The following is an 18156-nucleotide window of genomic DNA, read 5'->3' on the forward strand; positions in this document are numbered from 1 at the left end:
AGACCATGCAGTGTCTTTTTTAGTAAAAATAAATTGTAGCCAGTAAGGAACCAGAAGCGAAAGCTATTGCCATGTTCTTGATACAGTCTTTTGGACGCAAGCAGTTCTCATCCCTTACCTCCCCTGCCTGCCGTTACCCCTCCCTGAAACGTTAACTTTGCACTGTCACCTGCTGATAAAGGTAGCTCCCTGCTTGCCTGCCTATCTGTCTGCTCGTGGGATTATATATATATCCCACATATATGTGTTCCATTGTGTGTATTCCATTTTTTAATCCTTTCTTGTGCTCAGAAAGAAACTAGAGATCCACTGGGGCCAAAGTGGAGAAGAACATCTCAGATTGGGCCCCAGGAGGAGGTGAAAAGGGCAGGGAGATGCAAAAATGTTAACAGTGACCAGAGCAGAACTTTCCCGCCATCCCCAGCCCCTGAGCTCACAGAGAATTGAAAGGCCCTCTGATGGCCCTGGGACACCCATCGCTAACCTTACTGAGAATCTGGAGAAACATTTGACAAAATACAGCAATTTGGTTGCAGGGAAAAGCACAGTGGAAAGATAAATGCTTCCTCACCTGGAAAAGAACACATGAAATGAAGCTGAACCTATGGCAAACAGGGGAATGGGTGCCCGGCACTGCATGCATAAAGTATTTGTGTCTTTTAAAATTTGTATGAATGATCCCATACCATATGTGTGCTTTAAGCTGAAGCTTTTTAAAAGTCAATATTGTGTTTTTCATATTTGTCTAAATGGAGATATGCAGACTTATTTCATTCATTTTTTACTGTATATAATATTCCATAAAGATATTCTCCTGTATTTTCTTCTAAAAGTCATATTTCTTTTTACATTTAGATATTTCATCCTCTTAGACTTGTGTGTGTGTGTGTGCATGGTATGAGATAGGCTTCTAATATTTTTCCATATGGATTATCCCAACACCTTTTTTTTTTTCCTGAGGAAGATTAGCCCTGAGCCAACGTCTGTTGCTAATATCCGTGCCAGTCTTCTTCCGCTGTATATGTGTTCGCTGGCACAGCACAACTGATGAGTGCTATAGGTCTGCAGCCAGGATCTGAACCAGTGGAGCTGGGCAACCAAAGTGGAAGGTGCCAAACTTAACCACTAAGCCTCGGGGCCGGCCCCCCACACCATTTTTAATAGGTCATTGTTTCCTGAGTGATACCTTCTACTACCCCTGTCATGCACCAGATTCTCAAGCATACTCAAGTCTGTTTCTCCCAGTAATCTATTTGTTACTCCTTGAGTCAACACTACACAGCTCTAAATGCTTTACAATAAGATTTGACCCAGTTGATGATAACCCCCCTCCTTATTTGTCTTCATGAAAATCATTTTGATTCTTCCTGCTTCTTTACTTTTCCATATCAATGGAAGGGTCAGATTTTCAAGTTTTTTTCTTACAACTCTGTTGAAACTTTGATTGTAGATGCATTGAATTTATCTATCACCATGGGAAGAATTGCCACATTTATAATACCAAGCCTTCCCACGCACCAGCATGGTGTACCTCCCAAAGGATACAGACCTTCTTTTATGTTTTTCCATAACATTTTATAATGTCTTCTGCAAAGTTCTTACATATCTTATGCTTAGGTACATTATCATTTTGGTTGCCCTTTTGAATATTTACTTTTACTGCTAAAATATATGAATGTTATTAGTTTCCGTATATTGGTTTTGCATCCAGCTATCTTTCTGAACTCCTTCACAAGTTACATTTCTCTGTAGATTCTCTTGGATTTTCTATTTAAACAACCATATCATCTGCAAATAATGATGAACTTGTTTCTTTCTTTATGATTCTTATACCACTTGTTTATTTTTCCCTTCTTATTGAACTGGCCAGGACCTCCAGCACAATGCTGGATTGTAGCTATAATAGTGAGCAAATTTCTTTTGCTCTTAATTGTAAAGAATATGCTTCTAATATTTCACTATTATCATGATGACTACGGGATTATCATAATTACCCTTAACCAAATTATGGAAATTTCTTTCCACTTCTGGTTTATTGAAAGTTTCATTTTGAATGAGTGTTGGTTTTTATCAATATTTCTATGTTTATTAAGATTATTATATAGTCTTTAATATATTAATATTATTAATGTAGAGGCTACATTAAAAAATTTGCTGATCTATTTTTATTAGTTCCAGCTTGATCATTGATGGATTCAATTTGCCAGTATTTCGTTTGATCTATCTTGGTAAATGGGGCTGACTTATAATCTTCTCTCATAAACGTCTCTTTGGGTTGCTTTTCCGTCTCTCTGCCTCACTGTCTTCCTCCTGTATTGTCCCTGGGAACTCAAAATTCTTCTCACTCTGCTTGGAAGAGCAATTCAGCTCTCTTCACCCCCTACAATGTTTCTCAATAAGTGATCTAAAGATCTCTATTGATCACCGGAAGTCTCTCAGTAACCTCTAAAGCATTTGACAAATTCAGAAGAAAAAGCAATGCAATCATTTTATGCACAGATAATTTAAAAATCTGAAATGTAAGATTAATTCTAATTTTCATAGTATTTATGACGTTTTACGTTCTCAAAAGCAGGGTACGTGCTTCAAGGACTGATTTAGCTCATACTGGTTAACGTGAAATTAATCACAGGTAGTTTATCTTAACGTGTTTTATCATCATTTGACAGTTACTGTTTCCGTTTGTTAAACTTGCATTTGTCATTGTTACTGTTGCATTGCATAATATCGCAATTCAAAAAAATGAGTCAGGATTTCAAAAGTGGTTTACAGAAATAAAACAATAGTGACAAAAATAGAAAATAAATCCTACAATATAAAATAAGTTCACAAATATAAGTAATGAATGGACTCGTCAAAAATCTAAAGCTTGAATATGTACGTCACAAGACAAGTGGACAATGGATGTGGATAATCTCACAAAGGCAGATAAAGAATAAATAAGAAAGCAGGATGCATGACAAGGAAAAATGATAATTAAATTTCATTGGATCAATGATCCTTTTGTCCTAGTACTTAGTTTTTATCTGTTAACATTTTTAACAAATAATAATATAAAGCTACCAAAACTTCCACATTATTTTCCAGTAAAACTCATCAACCCACTATTAAACCAATTGACTATCTCTAGTACAAACACAAAATAAGGCTTTCCATTACAAAATTGTCAAAATTTGGTGTTACAAGTTGAAGAGACGAGAAAACTATATGGTCATCATTCTTCCTCATGGAAAAAACAAACACAATTATACTCTTGCTGGTAAGATAGGAAACCAGCTTCAAAATCAATGAGAAATATTGCAGTTGGAAAGAAATCAGGAAACAATTAGTGGAATTTCTTTCTCAGAAATATTGAATTTCTTATAATGTGACTGGCCTTTAAAATCAATGATGGTTATGTATGTAAACAAGCAGACATTTTACTTTATAGTTGAATAAAACTATGAATAAATCAGTTGTCACCATATATGTGAGAGAGAAGTGCTCGATGACTTTTTGCACTATTTATCATGAAGCTAATTTTAATATAAGAGATTTTTGGTTTAATTAATCATTAGTTTGTAAACTATGAAATAGACTTTAAAAACATATGTTAGCTTGTACACCAATGTTCATAGCAGCATTATTCACTATAGCCAAAAGGTAGAAACAACACACAAACGTCCATTGACAGGTGAGTGGATAAACAAAATGTGGTCTGTACATACAATGGAATTTTATTCAGCCTTAAAAATGATTGAGATTCTGATACCTGCTACCATATGGATGAACCTTTAAAACATTATGCTAAGTAAAATTAGCCAGATGTAAAAGGACAAATCTTGTATGATTCTACTCATATGAGGTATGCAGAACAGGCAAATTCATGGAGACAGAACATGGAATAGAGGTTGCCGGGGCATAGGGGAGGGAGGAATGGGGGGTTCTTAATGAGTACAGTTTCTGTTTGGAAGGATGAAAAAGTTCCGGAGATGGATGGTGGTGATGGTTGCACAATATTGTGAATGGACTTAATGCCACTGAATTTTATACTTAAAAATGGTTAAAGTAGTAAATTTTATGTTACATGTATTTTTCCACAATTGAAAAAAAAAAGATATGATGAATTGGTACTGAGGAAGCTCCAGCCACATGGTCAGCAGGGGAAGGCATTGCTATACAAATGAAAAATATTGCTTCCAAAGGCGGTACATGCCTTATTCATGGAACACAGCAGGGGGTCCATAACCTGCCTCCAGACTCTGATTTGCTGTTGAGGGATGTAGTTGAAATTGTGAATGCCAGCTGATTGTGGCCACTTAGTATACGTCTCCTCAGCCTACTGGGCTGAAACGAGAAGTGAGTACAAGATGCTTGCTCTCCACACAGAATTGCTCTGGCTGGTACACCAAAAAGGTTTACAGTGTTCTAAAATAAGGAATGAAATCCTTTTAAATTACCATTTCCATGAATACATGTGGTGTGTCTCAGTAATACATTCAGGATTTTGAACAGTATGGATTTTTGACTTCAGGGCCTAAATATCAGGATTTTTTAATGATTAGACATCGGAATTCTTAAAACCAAGCAGTGGTGCAAATGGCTCAATGGCTGAGAGTTTGAGTTTTTCCCAATACTCAATGACTTTCTTCATTCATCAGAAAAGCCACTTCAGATATGTCTTTTGTATATTAAGAATCACATCCAAGAGCCAGCCCTGATGGTCTAGCGGTTAAAGCCCCACGCTCTCACTGCTTTGGCGGCCCATGTTCATTTCCCGGTTTTGGAACCACACCATCCGTCTGTCAGTTGCCATGCTGTGGCGGCAGCCCACATAGAAGAACTCAAAGGACACCCAACTAGGATATACAACCATGCACTGGGGTTCTGGGGAGAAAAACAAAAAAGAGAAAGATTGGCAACAGATGTTAACTCAGGGCAAATCTTTCCCTACAAAAAAAAAGATAAAAACTCACGTCCAAATGCTGCAGCTGAATGTGATGAAATGCCTTGGAGCCAAATGCCTCCAGAGAGAGGATGTCACTCCATCAGCTGCTGTCTCCCAAATTGAGACCTTTAACCTTCAGCTTTCAGTGGCACTAGGCCGGTGAAACACTGAAAACAGTCTTTAGAGAGAAATTTCTCCATAATTTCTGGATCTGTGATTGATCTGGAAAGCCAGAAATATCCATCAAAGTTTCCCAACAGCCTATAATTCTGAGTTAAGATTTTCTAATTTAGAAAACATAAAGAGTTGGGGGAACACCAACACGATATGGAAGCTGACAGCTCAGGCAGCTACCCAGCCAGATATAGATTTCTTTGTGAATGATTTCAAACACTATTTCTCCTCTTACAGATATGGACAAATGTTACTGCTATTCACTTTTTAATTTGATTTTTACTTTTATTTAAGATATATAGGTTTATAGTTTAAAAGGTCTCATAGTTCTATAAAGATTCTAATAAAAACAGCAATTTCGTGTTTCTCATCTCCTCACCCCTAATCCCATAATTCCAGAGGCAACTACTCTCAGCTTTTTTACCTCTTTCTTCTGATATCTCCGTCTCTAATAATATACTCACACTACTATTTTTTTATTTTTCCATTTTAGATATCATCTATTGACTTTCTGCTATGGAAAAAAAGAGCTGGGTCCGCATACACACACTCATTTCCTCTTGGACTCGTCTTCCCATTACAGTTATAAATTTTGGTTAGATAACCAGATAACATGTACATTGTCCAACTACTTATATGATTATGTAATAGTATTATTAAGCAATTACTACTCACAGATATGTCATGCAATTACTTTGATTACATTTCCTTTTTGCATGTTTTTGCTTTCTCTGGAGTTAATAAGGATTTCGTTTCTTCATTTGCTCAGTTTTCTATATATTTATCACCAATTTGCTCCCAAATTTTTCTCCAGAGCTTTAATTTTTGCTTCGGTTTATTCAAACACATCAGTTTCCAGTTTTCTTGGGGAAATCACTCCTAGAATCTCTATCTCCTGCTTTAATCTAACCTAGATGTTCTCTAGGCCTGATGCACAGCTCTTTTCTGGAGATTTTTCCTTCTCCATCCTCTTTTGGATTCCGTTTGTCTCTCCCCTGCATCCCATGTCTTCCTCTTTATTGGTTACTTCCTTGTTTTTTAGAGTGCATCCTCTAGTAACTTTCTTAGAAGGGTAGATAGGAAGTAAATTTTCAGAGACTGTACATCTGTAGTTGTCTTTCTTCTACCCTCATCTTAACAGTTTAGTTGGGGAAGAAATTCTGTATTAGAAATTATTTTCCTCAAAAATTTGAAGGCATTGTTCCATTGTCTCATAACCTCCAAGGTTGCTGTTAGGAAATCTGAGGGGCCGGCCCAGTGGTGCAGTGGTTAAGTTTGCATGTTCTGCTTCGGCAGCCCAGGGTTTGCCAGTATGGATCCCGGCTGTGGACCTACGCACCCCTTGTCAAGCCATGCTGTGGCAGGCATCCCACATATAAAGTAGAGCAAGATGGGCACAGGTGTTAGCTCAGGGCCAGTCTTCCTCAGCAAAAAGAGGAGAATTGGCAGCAGATGTTACCTGAGGGCTAATCTTCTTCTTCAAAAAAAAAAAACCCAAAAAACAAAATAAAACAAAAAGAGAAATCTGATAGTTTTTTTTGTGGCCTGTGATTTTTGCTCCCTCAAGAAAAGTTAGACTCTTCTCTCTGTGCACAAGGTTCTGAAATTTTGTGATGTTATGCCATGATATGAGCCTTTTCATTCATGTTTTGGAACAACTGTGGGTGTTTTTAGCTGATTACTTAGATCCTTCAGTTTAGGGAAATTTTCTTAAATTATTTCTTTGATAATTTGCTCCTGTCTGTTTCTTTCTAGATTTCTCATTAGTCAGAAATTGTACCTACTGGCCTGACTCTCTAATTTTTCATACTTTTATCACCTCTTATCCATTTCTGTCTTTTTGTTCCACTTTCTATGGGATTTCCTCAACTTTGTTTCCAGCCCTCCTATTAATGTTTTACTTTTGCTATCATATTTTTGTTTTCAAAAATTGTGTTTTGTTCTGGGAACATTCTTGTTTATAGCATTCTGTTCTTGTTTTATGTATCCACTATTTTCTCGTCTCTTAACTCTCTAAAAATGTTAATGATGGGGTTTTTCCCCCTAACTTTTCTTCTGCTCCCCACATTGTCTCTTTTTCTTTCTTTCTTTTTTTTTTTTTTTTTTTTTTCCTGTTTGGTTGCTTTAGTCTTTGGTGTTAGAAGCACCCTTCAAATTCCTGATGCTCATTGGCTGGCGGTCCATATTAAAAGTGCAGCATCTTCCCGGGCTATTAATCTGACTGCCAGGCTTCTAGGCACTTACCGAGGGGAAGAAGAGGGTTGTCTGCCTCCAGCATGTAAATTTTTTCTTGATACTCCTGTTTCAGTATGCAGCTCTCTCCCTTTTGTGCATCTCTTGAGAAAATGAACATCCAGTCCATTTCCAGAGCAGAGGAGGCAGTTCCTCACTGGATGGGTGATGTGGAGTGGGGTCTAGCCCAACTGCTTCTTGTAAAGACTCTCAAACTGTCCTTTCAACCCCACTTGCCACCCTCTCCCCATCCCCACTTTCAGAAGCACTTAGCATCTCTAAGTCCTGAGCTGCTCTTCAATGTGGGTTGGCTGGTTTCTGGGAACGCCCCACTTCCAGCTAAGGTTTCCACTTTCTTGGGTCTGCTCTGTCAGTTGCCACTCACCCATCCGCACTCTAGTTTCCAAAACGCTATTGTTGTGTTCTCCATTATCTTCGTTCTAGTGGGTTTGCGCTTTTTAAAAAATCCTTTTACTATCATTTAAGAAGGATTTCAGAAAAGATGGAGGTAAATACATATGTTCAATCTGTCATATTTAATCAAAAGTCTTCCCATTTTTAACACCAGTGTTTATGTTTATAATTTTAAAAAATTTAATGTATCCAAAATTACATGTGATTTACATGTGCATCTGAATCCCTTTTGTCAATGGTTCTAAAAGGGCAGTTCCCCAGGCTAGCAACATTACCATCAGCTGGGAACTTGTTAGAAATGCAGATTCTTAGGCACTACCCTAGACTTCCCGAATTAGAAACTCTAGGGGAAGAGCCCGGAAATCCACGTTTGAACAAGCCCTCCAGGTGGTTCAGGTGCTTGCTAGAGTTTTAGAACCACTGCTGTAGGTGATTGAGGGGTTCTGAATGTTTGACAGACACTACCCTACTCTCAACATCAGCTCCAGAACCATCTGTTCAAATCCAAACCCACAAAGTGCCCAGAAGAATAAAAGGGCTGTTTTGAGATGGTCCTCTAACGGGATCCATCCTCTTGAGAAAATGCTTGTGAATTTAGATGCCTTTTTCTTCCATGACGCTTAGTTGCTTATTGCTTTATATGGTTCTTAGACTGGGATGCCTGAGGCCAGAAACAAGGCAGACCAGACACAGTGTGAGAAGAAAAGACAGCCAGAAGTAGAGAACTTTGGAGACGGGGGATGTAGCAGGGCCTGGCCCTCTTCCACATCTTCAGCCCTCAGCGATTTCAGAGAAGTGCCTCCAGCTTCCCTCAGGGCGAGGAGCCTCTGGGAACCTCATGGAACAGGAAGATCCTTGTTCTGAACCTTGTGGTACTTCTTGAGCTACCACTGCCCTCTGCCTACCTTCAGAGCAGCAGATGCTGCAATCATCTGAGCCACACACATCCCTCCCCACCTTGCTCATCTGTGTGACTCCTTTAAGTTCCTCCATCTGTGTCTTATCTCCTTCCCTTCCCATCTTCCCTTTCCCAGCTGGTGATGATCTTTGCATGCTTGCCTTTGGAGCAATCACAGCAGCTCTCCCCCAGAGCTCTCCCCAGGCACAGTCAACTCTCCTTTTCCACCTTCACTCCCAGGTATATCTTCACTGTCATTTACACCTTTGAAGCCTTGATCAAGATACTGGCAAGAGGATTTTGTCTAAATGAGTTTGCGTACATGCGAGATCTTTGGAACTGGCTGGATTTTAGCGTCATTACTCTGGCGTGAGTATTTCTCCATGCTGATGTGTCTGTGTGTCTGTGTGGAGCTTCTGGGTGTGTCTAGGCTCAGGCTCTGGAGGTGTTTCCTTATCTCCGTTCAGCTTCCTCGTTTGGGACTGCGCGGCCTGGGGTTTTCTTGCCACCAAGTGTTGCTTTGGGAGTCACTTTCCAGGGTTAGTTCCACACCCTCAGGGAGAAGTCAGAGACCTCAAATTTGAGCCCATAACTGGCCTGTCGAAGTGGATCAGACAAAGCTCAACCTTGCATCTACCTGGCATGAAGTGCTTTCCCTGAGGAATCAGTGTTTGAGAAGACTGGTTGGCCAAGCCCACATGCTTGAATATCCATCCATATGTGTAGTGCACAGAGCCCCACACACAATGCATCTTCCCAAAGGGACCATTCTGAAAGATAATGCAATAAAGGAATCAGTGTTAGTGTCGGTCTATAGGTGGAAGTGCTACTAGATTCTGTGTTTGTTCTGGGTCCTTTCTAGGCTCGTGTTCCCAAAATTGTTCTCATTTATGCTGCATGCACTCCCAGGACCCTCCCCTTACAGAGATGCTGACTGACTTCTGGTCCTACAGATACCTTGGTGAAGTGATGGATCTCCGAGGGATCTCAGGCCTGCGGACGTTCAGAGTTCTTAGAGCTTTAAAAACAGTTTCTGTGATCCCGGGTGAGCTGCCTTAACCAGCACATTTATTCAGAGCACATGTTGATTTCCACAGCATAAAGTCTTCCTCTGATTTTCACCAGAGCCCTATAAAGTTCCAGGGCATGGGCTATTGTCCCCACTTAAGAGACAAAGAAACTGAGGCCTAGGGAGCAGAAGACACAATCCCAAGTCCTCATCACTAGTAGGAGGTAAAGTGTGACCTGGAAACCCAATGTCTCAATTCCTAGGCCAATACTCTGTTCATGGTGCCACATGGCCTCACTATCCATGACAAGAAGGTCATGTCCTCATTTTATGTTGTTGTGGGGTTCAGCGAGCCTCCAATCAGATTCTCATTTATACCTTAAATCAAAGGTGTAAACTTGGACCCAGGGAGGAAGGGAGAAGGCAGTCGGAGGCTCTGCTGAATGTCTTTGCCATGTCCATGGATCCGAAACCTTGAGGCTGATCTCTATCTTTGGACCCCCAGAGGAGAAAACAATTAGGCAATATTTGATTACAGAGAGTTCGTAAACAAAAGTAGTCCACCAGAGCTCACGTTCTTGGGCCTCCAAGATCTCTGCTGTCACAAGTGGCCCAGTGATACTCCTCGTTGACTGGTGGAGGGAGAGTGACAGCGCTGAGACAGGACTCAACGCTTCCCCCTCGTGGCCTGATGGATTATCTCCCCTCCCTCACCTGAGAATCCATTCCTTCATCGGCAAGATAGCAACACTCATGCTGGAGAGGAAGTCCCTTTCTTCCACTCTATGTCTGACTCTGCAGGGAGCGACTGGAAAGTGTTCGCCAGCTCCCACTGGACAAGCTTCTTCATGAAGAGAGCATTAGCAATAAGCAGTCAGTTCGGCCACTTGCTCTCACTCTTACCTACTCTTAGCCAGGAAGACCCTGAGTCTTGTTTACAAGACCTGCCCTCTCCAGACTCCCTCTCCTGCCTCATCTCTCTCCACTGTCTGCCTCAGATCTGGTTCCAAAATCTACCTGTGGTTCCACAAATACTGCACACTTCTGCTCGTCCCTCAGCCTTTGACCATGCTGCTCCTTCCATCAGGAGAGTCCTTCCTCCTCTCTTTACTCAACTCATACTCGCTCCTCAGGGCTCTGCCAACCTCCTCGAGGAGACTCCCTGGTCTGCCTCAATTCCCCACCCTCCATCTCACCCCATCCCCACTCCAGGCTTCAGTTGGGGGCTGCTCTTATCTGTGCCCACCTGCTTGATAATCCTACAGAGTTTCCCCTCAGTCTTCAGACAACCCCACCACATGCCAGTGCCTTCACCATTGTTCAGCTCCCAGCCCAGGGACTAACACGGGTCATATTCAGTGGGTTATTTGTTGAACAAAGTGACAAGGCAAGGATAGATCCCAGACTGCTTTCCTGGTCAGAGCTCTTCCTGCTACCCATGAAGCTGCTTTCCCAAAGAAGCTGATTTCTTTTGCCAGAGCAACAAATTATCCTTCTTCAAATAAGCAGGGGCCCCATCTTTGCTGCCAGCTGTACTTGATTCTGGGATAGCTCCTTCTTAGATTCTCTCTGTTTCTGCCTCAGCAACTCTCTCAGTGTCTCTCATGGTCTCACTCTATTGTGATGTTCATCTCTTAGTGTTGTTGTGTCTCTGTCGCTCTTTCTCTGTCTCAGTCTATCTCCCCTGTATGCCTTTCTCTCTCTCTCACTCCCTCTCTCTCTCTCTCTCTCACACACACACACACACACATGCATTGAGGCTCATGTGTCCCCAGCCTCAAGCTGCCTCCCAGAACTAAGGTGAGTGCAGAGAGACAGATGCCAAATGATTGGAGTGAAGTTAGTAGCCTCACGTCTAGCACAGTGCCTGGAACATAGCAGATACTCAACAATTGTTTTTTAAATTGAACTGCTACTGTGAGGAATTTATTAGCTTAAGATGACAAGAAATGCATTGCCTGAGTCTCAGTTGCCCCATCTTTATAATGGGACAATAATCTCTGCTTGCCTGCCTGCCCGCCTCTCAGGGTTATTGCAAGGTTCCGCTGAGGAACTGGGCTTGGAACTGCCCTAGAGTTTGTAAAATACCTCCCACCTGCATGTAGGGAGAGGGTAGGATGGCTAAGATGCAAGCATGCCAGGCACACATGCTCTGTGTGTGGTACCTCATCCATGTGGGAGTGTCGCTGTCATCTTTCCGCAGGGCTGAAGGTCATCGTGGGGGCCCTGATCCACTCGGTGAAAAAGCTGACTGATGTGACCATCCTCACCGTCTTCTGCCTGAGTGTCTTTGCCCTGGTGGGCCTGCAGCTCTTCAAGGGCAACCTCAAGAACAAATGTGTCAAAGATTGCACAACTCTCAACGAGACTGCCAATTACTCCTCTTACGAAAAACTCCAGTCGAATTTCTGCCATACGGACAAAGGTCTGGTTGGCAAGGGGTGTGAAGCCCCTGCAGACCTGTAGAGACATATATTTTCATTCCTCTTTCCTGCTGAAGTGCTTCTCCTGAAGCGGGTCCTTCATTTTCTGTTGCCCAATGTCCCTTTGACAAGGAAATGAGCTATAAATCCAGAGGCAGACCATTCTGCCTCTGCTGGGGGAGGCTCGCAGCTGAAGTCACTGCTCAGCTTTTCTGTCCCCAGATGGGACTTTTCCCCTTCCAAGTGTCCCAGCATGCCCACTGAGTGCACGTAGCTGAGGGAACTCACCTTGCTTGGGCAGAAGACTTAGGAGGTGTTGCCCTCACCACACAAGGCTTGGGTTGGAACATCCAGAACAATAGATGAGGCTTTCATTCCCTCCTCTGTTTTGCAGATTTCTACTTCATGAAGCAGGGCACTTCTGATCCCTTACTGTGTGGCAATGGATCTGATGCAGGGTGAGTGCCCAACCCACGACAAATCACCAATGCCCAGTAGTTCATTTTCCTTCTTGTCATCAGCATTCCTGTGGCCATTTTTGAAAACAATCTACCATGGGAAGGAACTAATACTTATTAAATATAGTTTGTGTCAAATGTTCTACATTTAATCATCACAATGCAATCACGTGGGTTTCATTATCCTCACACAAAAGAGGAAGAGACACATGCACCCAACTTCACAATTTCAGATTCTTACAAAGGTCAGACACATCACAACAAATGAGAGGAATAGGCTGGGCGGAACTATGGCAGTGAGAGTTCATGCCCCAGATAAAGGGGACAGCCACTGCTCAGTCCAGCTTTGGTTGTCATGTGGGTCCACCGCTTCCAGCTCTTCCAACTTTTAAAAGAGAGACTGGAAATTTAGATTTTTCCGTGAAATTTCCCAACTATAAATATTCTCTACCAATTACAAAAAATGTCTCCATATTGTGGGCCAAACAAAATATTTCTGCAAGCCAAAGTCAGCCTGCAAGCTGCCAGTTTGTGAGCTCTGATGCATATCCATTGAGCTATTACGCGATGGAGAACCAGTGCCATGCTAGAGGCCCCACTGGCTGGGGAAACACAGTGAGGCGATGGTGTGAGGCAGGGGAGGAGGTCAGGGAAGGCTGTCTGTGGGGGCTGAGGTGAGCTATGAAGGGCAGGCGGGATGTCTCCAGGTTGGTTGAACAAGATAGTTTGGATGGAAGCCATTCCAGGTGGCAGAACAAGATGTGAGACAAAGTAATGGGTAAGAGACCCCTCAGGTCTGCCAGCTGCTTTGACCACTGGAGCAGGCGTGGACAGAAAGGGTCCAGGCAACAGATTAGAAAGGCTTATCTCTCTCATCTCCATGGCTGGGGATCTGGAACGCTAAACCCCTATGATCCCACTCCCTGAATGGCTGACAGCCCCATATTGCCCAAGTGGAGCTGGGTGAGACCTGTGTGGAGCTCTGCCTTACTCAGCTCACTAGGAAAACAATCTCTGATACAGCTGAGGAGTGGGGACAAATAGGAGAATTTGATCAACATAGGCTCCTTGACCTCTTTCTTCACAAATGCACTTGGCATTTGGCTGTTTGGCTCAGGGAGAGGATTGTTCCAATGTCAATTTTCACCTGCCTTTGACTTAAATTTAAACATAGGGCCCCCTCAATGTCCTTTTCCTGTCAGGATAATGGCATTTCTCAAGGTGGCGGCTCCAGAGTAGCCCAAGGGCTGTTCGTAGTAAAGTTGTGGGCTCCATCCGTGCTGCCCGCCCAGCTCCAGAGCCAAGAGAGACCAGACATCCTGCAGGGCAGGTCCTGGCCAGGCGGCAAAGAAGTGGGTAGGTCTGGGATGGTAAGTGGCGGTCAGCTCAGGATGATGGGCAGAGTGAGCCCTGAAGGGCATGCTGTGAACACCAAAGCTGGGTCCTGTGCTGGGCCACAGAGAAGCCAGAGCCCTGAGCGAAGTCCTGCACTGACCAGTGGCATTGTGGGAGGAAAGTCTGAGGTCTCAAGGTGGAGAACAAGTACTAGGAAATACTTGATGATTTTCAGCTTTCTTTCACATGTGTTATTCCAGTCCATCCTTTTGGTAGCTTCAGGTCAAAAACAGCAGGGATTTTAACTCTGCATTTTACATATAATATTTGCTATGCTGAAGGTACCATGCAAGAAGCTTTGCATTGTGGTCTCATTTGATTCTTAGAGCCATTAGCTGTTGATGTGGAGCAGCTATAGAGAGGTTCCATGGAAGACCTGGAAATGGGTAACATAGGTAATGGGTTGGCTAGTTCCTTGGGAGAGCAAACCAAGAGACCGTCTTTACATGTGGGCCTACAGAGTTTGGGAATTCGCACATCTCCAACCAAAGTTGGAGACAGAATTGGGAATGATTATAATCAAGTTGCTGGGACCCTAGTCAATTGTATGGGCCCTGAGATTGTGTGTTTGCCTGGTTGTCTGGAATAAAGAGAGCCCCAGAAGTCAGTGTTGGTGGAGGAATCCTGGAGCAGTAGCACCCCAAACTATAAACAAGCCATGACTGTTTTCTCAGTCAGATCATCCCACTAGAATGTACGAGAGCACCTCGCATGCCCTGAGCTTAGAGATACTTCTTGACACCAACTTATCCCCTTATTATAAGAGAGAGGAGTCCAGCACCCTCACCCCAATACTCACCAAGCAGTCATCTTCACTTTGGCCCTCCTTCGTAGGTCAGTCTTCATAGGCTACTTGACAGTTATATTTCTCCTTTTAAATAAACACATTGGCATCTGTGTGGTTTTAGGCAACTGACTTCTTCTCTCTGAACCCCAGCTTCCACATCTATAAAAGAGGATTGTTGAGATGATTAAATCATAGTGTGTCTGAAGCACTTAGGGGAGAGAGTGGCACACAGTAAGTGCTCAGTAATTGGAAAGTGTTGTTTTCATTGTTATGTATAATTGGTCAGTGGACTTGGCTAATGTGAGTCCTCCTTTGATAGACAACTCTGCAGGTGATGCCAACTGGCTCAGGTTTTAAATCTCCATTATTGGTACTAACTCTCCATCCCCTGGTGTGAACTTGCAAAGAGCTTACCACCTTATAGGGTCATGTCTGGGCAGTCAGTTGGCCATCCCCAAGCCACTCCCCTGTGCATGAAACTATGAAGTGAAAGTATTATCAACCCCATTTAATGGGCAATGAAACCATTTGGGCAATGGTCCCATTAATGAGACCTAAAGAGACTAAGTGTCCAAGGTCATCCAGCTAATAAGAGGAAGGCCAATCTTTGGCTTCAAACCCTGTGGTCTTCCTGTAGCCCTGGGCTGCTTTACCCTCAATAAGCAGGGGGCTGTGCAATTGATGACCTTCTCTATTTTTGCTACAGCCACTGTCCTAAAGGTTATCTCTGCCTTAAAACATCTGACAACCCGGATTTTAACTACACCAGCTTTGATTCCTTTGCCTGGGCTTTCCTCTCACTGTTTCGCCTCATGACACAGGATTCATGGGAACGCCTCTACCAGCAGGTATTGATCTGCCTGTCTCCCTACAGACTTGGTTGGAGGGGGGTCAGCTGTATGGCTACATTTTTCCTGGAGGAGCCTGACAATGTCAGGAGCCTTTGTACTCTGGGTATATATCTCTCTTCTTTCTGTTGAATCTGCAGACCCTGAGGGTGTCTGGGAAAACATATATGATCTTTTTTGTGATCGTCATCTTCCTGGGGTCTTTCTACTTGGTCAACCTGATCTTGGCTGTGGTCACCATGGCATATGAGGAGCAGAACCAGGCAACTATTGATGAAATTGAAGCCAAGGAGAAGACATTCCAGGAGGCCCTTGAGAGGCTCCGGAAGGAGCAGGAGGTCTGTGAGGGGTGGAAGCTTTGTGAAGGCTGTTGCAAGCTGTACATTCCTGGGCAGAGGTCTGGATCAGCCACTTAGATTAAGGCTATTATTTTAGAAAACTGTAGGAAGATTCATCTTACCTCAGGGATGATCTCAGGGCAGGTTTTCTCAAAAGAAGAACCTGAGCAAAGATCTCATGCAAATAATTTATTGAGGGGTTCTCTAAGAAGGAGAGTGAAGGAAGCACATGGGACGGGGGAAGAATTACACAAGAAGGTGGCCTCAGCAAGACTACCTTCAGCCTGATCCCATGGGGAGTGCTGGGGCATGACATACCACAGAGTTAGCCCTACTCTGAGGCAAGAGGGCTGGCCTTTTGTACCCCTACACCTTCCCCAGACAAATGTAGTCAAATGAAATTTTCTGCAGAATGCTGCAGCTGTGGTCCATTATCAGCTAACACTCAAGCAGCTGGAGATGGGTGTACTGACCTGGTAAAAGGGATCCAGGCAGAGCATCAATAGGGTCTACTACAAGGTGGGAGCTAGGGAGGTGACCTAGAGGTGACTCTTCCTGTCATGTCTCAATCCCACTACCACCCAGGTCCTAATCCTGATCTCTTCTGTTTCAGACACCCTCACCTCTGTGACACCCCATGTCTAGGGAATACATTTATGCTAAGTTCAACCAGATACTGTTGGATTCAACTGCTGTTCTCTCTCTTCAGATGCTGGCAGCACTGGGGATTGACACAGCCTCTCTCCACTCCTACAATGCATCACCTTTAGCCTCCAAAAATGCCAATGACAGAAGGCACAGAATGAAGCCAAGGGTGTCAGAGAACTCCACAGATGACAACAAATCGCCCCAATCTGAGCCTTACAACCAGCGCAGGATGGTAAGGGGCTCAAGTTGTGCTCCAAAGATTACTCACCCTGGCAGCTTCCATGAACAATAGGTTGAAGTGGGAAGAGGTTTGTAGCAGGGAAAAAGCTGGAGGTACAGAGATTAAGAGGATGTGTTAGTAATCCAGACCCCACCCCCACCCCGCAATGGTGGCCTAAACTAGGACAGGAGTATTGTGAATGGGGAAAAGGGGTGGCTTATAAAGACTTATGGTGGTGGGGAGGAATCAACAAGATTGGGACTGTGGAATGTGGGAAAAAAGAGAGAGGAGTCCAAAATGACTCTCAGGTTTCGGGATTGAGCAATTAGATGAGTAATGATTCTAAAACAGGAGTACTTGAGGAAGAACCCAGCTTTGTAGGGAAGATGGTAAGCTCACATTGGACATTCTGACCTTGAGGTGTCTGTGGACCTGTGGACATCAAGGGTCGTCTTCCTCCTGACATTCTTACCTGCAATTCCGGAGCAGGAGGAGGGGACGGGTGTCATTGTCCATGGTGCTGAAATTATTTACAAGCTTCTTTCTGACCTCATACCTCAGCCCCCGCAGCTCAAACTCTCACCTCTCCTTGGCACAGAGCAACGCAGCACTCATCTCTGTGATGCAATCCAGCCTAAGAACAACTTCAGTACTTCATTTCAGACCCTGTAGCAATTCTGCCTAACATCATAACCTTCTACCTCCCACTCCAAGATTCCCTGTACTCACAAAGTTTCCTCCTACCGCCTCCCTCTCACTTGAAAGTCCTGTGTACCCCAGTTATGCCTTTTCCACAGGCTTTAGAGATAATAACCCCCTTGTGGAGGGTAGTTCCCAGACTAATGGTATGGGAAAGGGGATCAACATGGCTATTTTTCGGGCCTCCTGACCCTCACTTCCCTCTCAGTCTCTTTTCCTGTGCTCATCTGAAGGATGTCCCACTTTTTGGAATCCTATCTCTATACTCCCAGACTTAGGTGTGCATAAATGTACATAGATGTGCTCACATGCACACTGGCCTCAGTGATACTCACATTTCAGCATTTATCAAGGTCTGTGCTCTTCCTTTCCTTGCTCTGCCTCTTTTTTTTTTTCCTGAGGAAGATTAGCCCTGAGCTAACATCTGCTGCCAATCCTCCTTTTTTGCTGAGGAAGATTGGCCCTGAGCTAACATCCAGGCCCATCTTCTGCTACTTTATATGTGAGTTGTCTGCCTCAGCATGGCTGGAAAAGCAGTGCATAGATCCTCACCCAGGATCCAAACCGGGGAACCCCGGGCCACCAAAGTGGAATGTGTAAACTTAACTGATGCACTGCCTGCCCTGCCCCTTGCTCTGCCTCTTTTGAGCAGTACCTGGCATCATGGGCACAGTTCAGAAGATGTT

General features: G+C 43.5%; 1 protein-coding gene across 7 annotated transcripts in view; it reads left to right on the top strand.

The window, feature by feature from the left end:
- Positions 1–18156, top strand: part of SCN10A (sodium voltage-gated channel alpha subunit 10) — a 110488-nt gene that overhangs the window by 30899 nt on the left and 61433 nt on the right. For all 7 annotated transcript variants that reach the window (XM_070577222.1, XM_070577228.1, XM_070577224.1 and 4 more), the window contains 7 exons: positions 8886–9014; positions 9599–9690; positions 11858–12079; positions 12472–12535; positions 15424–15565; positions 15706–15903; positions 16613–16783. In XM_070577222.1, coding sequence (XP_070433323.1) covers positions 8886–9014; positions 9599–9690; positions 11858–12079; positions 12472–12535; positions 15424–15565; positions 15706–15903; positions 16613–16783 — 1018 coding nt within the window. The remainder of the gene's footprint in view (positions 1–8885; positions 9015–9598; positions 9691–11857; positions 12080–12471; positions 12536–15423; positions 15566–15705; positions 15904–16612; positions 16784–18156) is intronic.

Source organism: Equus przewalskii, chromosome 15 (genome assembly GCF_037783145.1).
Source record: "Equus przewalskii isolate Varuska chromosome 15, EquPr2, whole genome shotgun sequence".
Classification (NCBI taxonomy): Eukaryota; Metazoa; Chordata; class Mammalia; order Perissodactyla; family Equidae; genus Equus; species Equus przewalskii.